The sequence below is a fragment of the Miscanthus floridulus genome, chromosome 2, assembly GCF_019320115.1.
Source record: "Miscanthus floridulus cultivar M001 chromosome 2, ASM1932011v1, whole genome shotgun sequence".
Lineage (NCBI taxonomy): Eukaryota > Viridiplantae > Streptophyta > Magnoliopsida > Poales > Poaceae > Miscanthus > Miscanthus floridulus.
In genome coordinates, this window is record NC_089581.1 from 36387930 (window position 1) to 36391940 (window position 4011).

Sequence of the window (4011 nt, forward strand, 5' to 3'; positions counted from 1 at the left end):
GGCCGCGGCGTGCTACTCCGCGTCCGCGTGGTGGGCGCCGGACGGGGCGACGCGAACTACCCGGCGTAGGATCTGCCAAGGCCTCTCCATTGGCGCTTGCTGCTGCGCTTCGCTTCCCGCAGCGAGGGAGAGGAAGGGCACGCTTGGGCCTGGGGCCGTTGAGGCGAGAGGGTGGCCGCTGGCCGGCGGGGTTTGGGCCTTTGGGGTGATTTGGTGGTGGCCTAGCGATTCGGTGGAAACTGGGAGGGCAGGATGGTAATGTATAGGGGAAAAAAAAACCGGTTACGCCTTTATTCAGGAAGATTCTATTTCCTGGGCCGTCATGGCCTCTGCAGGCCTAACCCCAGTACCGGAAACTTCGTTGGTCCGAAACCAGTTCCAAATTACATTTACTTTCGTGGCAACCACACCGGCTCCTTTAGCTCGTGGGCCTCCCGCGCATGGCCCAAGGACGAGGGCGGCGGCTATGCATGCCGCATGGCAACCCACACGGGGCCTTCCTCTCCTCCTTCACCCGTAACCACATGTCCACGTTCGTCCTAGTCTGGCGCGACTGACCATGAGGTGGGGACGCCGGGATGGAGGCGGCAAGGCATGAGTCGGCCTCGGCCCAGGCATAGGTGGATCTTGCATTGGGGAGGGGTTGGCACGGTGCTGACCTCCGGCGAGGATGAACAACAGCGACTTTGCTGCCACTTCAACTTCAGGGGCCATCGTCGACGCCAGGAGGCTGCTGTCGGCCTGTGGTGAGGTTGCCAAGGTGCGGAGCGTGCGGCACTCGATGGAGAGGTGCCCGTCCAGGTGTCGTTCCCGCGTGCTCGGTAGCCAAGAGGCGAAGCGCGCGAGAGGTCTGAACGAAGCTGCAGCGTTGAATGTTCATGATCATGAGCGGCAAGCGACAGTGGTGCTTGAAAAAGAGCACTTGATTGTTCTTCTGCGCCGTGAATGGTCATGGACTCATGGCTGTGTTGGCATTGCTATGTTACAGGTTCTTTATGTCTATTAAGAAGTGAGGCTTATAATCCACTGGTGCATAAGCATTAGATTTGGCTCAATCTTGAAACATAAACATCGCAGTTCTGAAAGCACGGCGTCAAGTCAATTCTGCTTGTGAAAGGGGTGTTTGAAGGTGAGTTTGTGAAACAACACACTCCAGTTAGGCTCTGAATATCATCATCAGATAAGTGTTGCATGCCCTACCTATGGATCAAGCAAGTGGACAATGCAAACTGAGCTGTACGTGCACCTGATGGAACTGGAGTAGCCCGGACAAACAGGCAGCGGGGATCCCCTGCAACTGGCCTTTGCAGGCGGGTGCCGGCGAGCCCCTCCAGACGGCCGGCAATGATCCCTGGAGAGGCGGATGGCGCCGGTGCACCCCGTGCAGCAGATGGTGTGGTGACTGACCCTGCTTTTTCCGTGTGCAAGTTGCGGCCGTGCGACGAGGGGGAAAAAGATGATATCGATCAAAGTTAATGACCACAGCAAAGTGACTAATGTGCCCTCAGTAAATTTAATTAACTCTTCTTAGAGCAGGATCAACAATAGAGCCAAGTCACTACGGGAGAGCCTGGCTTTGCCGAGTGTCGCCGGCTTTGCCGAGTGCTAAATGTTGGGCACTCGGCACTCGGCGAAGATCGGCACCCGGCAAAGCTCTCTTTGCCGAGTGCCCGGCACTCGGCGAAGACCAGCGCTCGGCAAAGAGCCTCTTTGCCGAGTGCTGGGCACTCAGCAAAGGACGGCCCTCGGCAAAGAGCTGACGGGGTACTTGCCGTCAGCTTTCGCCGAGTACCCTCCGTTAGGCACTCAGCACCAGAGTTGGGCACTCGACAAAGTTTTTTTTTGTTTTTTGCCTCCAAACTTTTTCTTCAACCCTTACACATTAAGTTAAAGTACATCCTCAAATTTGGCACATTCCTTGATCTTTTTGCTATATATCCTTAATTTATTTCATTTAATTGTATTTTTCTGGGAAATGTAAGTTTGAACTACAGGTGCATCGAATCATGGAATTCGACGAGTGGAAAAATGATATTCGCGTTACTTATTGTATTTTGAGGCCGTTTCCAGGAGCACGCCCGAAGTTTCAAACATCTCACGCATGAAACATGGCGACAAAATTACGGGTAAAGTGTTTTTTAATTATATAAAATGCAAACGAAGTTCGAAAATCATGAAACTTGGCGACGCATCTTTACATCACATGTGGAGGCTATGGTAAAAATTTGAGAACATTTCGCGCACGTTGTCACGTAGGATGGTTAGAAACCTAGACATCTCACGTGTGATCATCCTACGTGACAACGTGCGCGAAATGTTCTCAAATTTTTACCATAGCCTCCACATGTGATGTAAAGACGCGTCACCAAGTTTCATAATTTTCGAACTTCGTTTGCATTTTATATAATTAAAAAACACTTCACCCGTAATTTTGTCGCCATGTTTCGTGTGTGAGATGTTTGAAACTTCGGGCGTGCTCCTAGAAACGGCCTCAAAATACAATAAGTAACGCGAATATCATTTTTCCACTCGTCGAATTCCATGATTCGATGCACCTGAAGTTCAAACTTACATTTCCCGGAAAAAATGCAATTAAATGAAATAAATTAAGGATATATAGCAAAAAGATTGAGAAATGTGCCAAATTTGAGGATGTACTTCAACTTAATGTGTAAGGGCTGAAGAAAAAGTTTGGAGGCAAAAATAAAAAAGAAATTATGCTTTGCCGAGTGCCCGAGTGTCCAACTCTGGCACTCGGCAAAGACTCTTTGCCGAGTGCCTAAAGGGGGGCACTCGGCAAAGGTGAAAGTTTTTAAAAAAAAACGCGGATGATTTCAGATTTTTTTTAATCTGAGCTTTGCCAAGTGCCAGATCTGCGGCACTCGGCAAAGAGGTAAGTTTTTTTTCTTTTAAGTACGGTTGTTTCTTTTTTTTAAAAAAAGGAAAACTCTTTGTCGAGCGCCATATATACGGCACTCGGCAAAGATATTTGAAAAAAAAAATAAAAATCCTTTGCTGAGTGCCAGTTCGTGGGCACTCGGCAAAGGAACGGAATACGGCCGGCCCACCCCGAAGCCCCATCGGCCACACACACACCAACACGCCCCCGCACCTGTCTCTGTGACCCGCCGCCGTCGCCGCCCGGCCGCCCCCCGCTGGCGAGCCCCGCCCCCGCCGGCGACCCCCGTGCCCCCATCCCCATGCCGCATCCCTGCCCTGCGCCCCCAGCACCGCCGCCCGCGCCCGTCCCCAGCCCACCGCCCCGCCGCCCCACTACTGCGGGCCCGCGCCGCGCCGGCAGCCACCAACCCTGCCGCTCCGGCCTGCCTGCCCCACCCACGCGCCCGCCTCTCCTCCCCTCCCCTCCCCTCCGCGCCCTACCCGCGCCGCTGAACGTCGGTGGCCCACTGCCGTCGGAGAAGGAGAGGGAGGGCTGCCTTAACCTCCCCTCCCCATGGGGGCCGCGCCCAGCCCCCCCCCCCTCGCCGTCGGTTCTTGGAGGGGAGGAGGCAGAGGTGAAGTAGGAGGAAGGAGAAGAGGAGAAGGAGGAAGGGGAAGAGAAGGAGAAGAAGAGGAAAAGAAGAGAAGGGGAAGAAGGAGAGGAGGAGGAAGGAGGAAGAAGGAGGAAGGGGAAGAGAAGGAGAAGGAGGAGTTCTCGGCGTCTTCTTCTGCGCGTGCACGTCCCGCCACTGCCCAAGGTATATGCACCGTCCCTTTGTGAATGTCGGCCTTCGTGCCGTGAATGTCGGCCTTCGTGCCGTTGTGAATGTCGGCCTTCGTGCCCTTGTGAATGTTGGCCTTCGTGCCGTTATTTTTTGCAGGTTTTGGAAACCTCCCTGTACAGGGGAGGTTCTGCCAAAAATTTCAACTTATAGTGTTGTGTTTCTTGTTTTGCAGAGCAGGACCTGTCGGAGGGGACCCATAGTACCTAGGCAACCCCGATCGTCTTCGTCGGTGCTGCGGTCCTGCCTGCACAGCCTCGCCTCGCCACTGCACCGACTCGCCACTGCC

The 4011-nt window shown here is 53.8% G+C and overlaps 1 protein-coding gene across 1 annotated transcript; it reads left to right on the forward strand.

The window, feature by feature from the left end:
- Window positions 1-3200: 3200 nt before the first annotated feature.
- On the forward strand, window positions 3201-3524 carry LOC136536335 (vegetative cell wall protein gp1-like). The gene has a single exon (XM_066528666.1). The coding sequence runs from the start codon at window positions 3201-3203 to the stop codon at window positions 3522-3524; it is 324 nt and encodes a 107-aa protein (XP_066384763.1).
- Window positions 3525-4011: the final 487 nt, after the last annotated feature.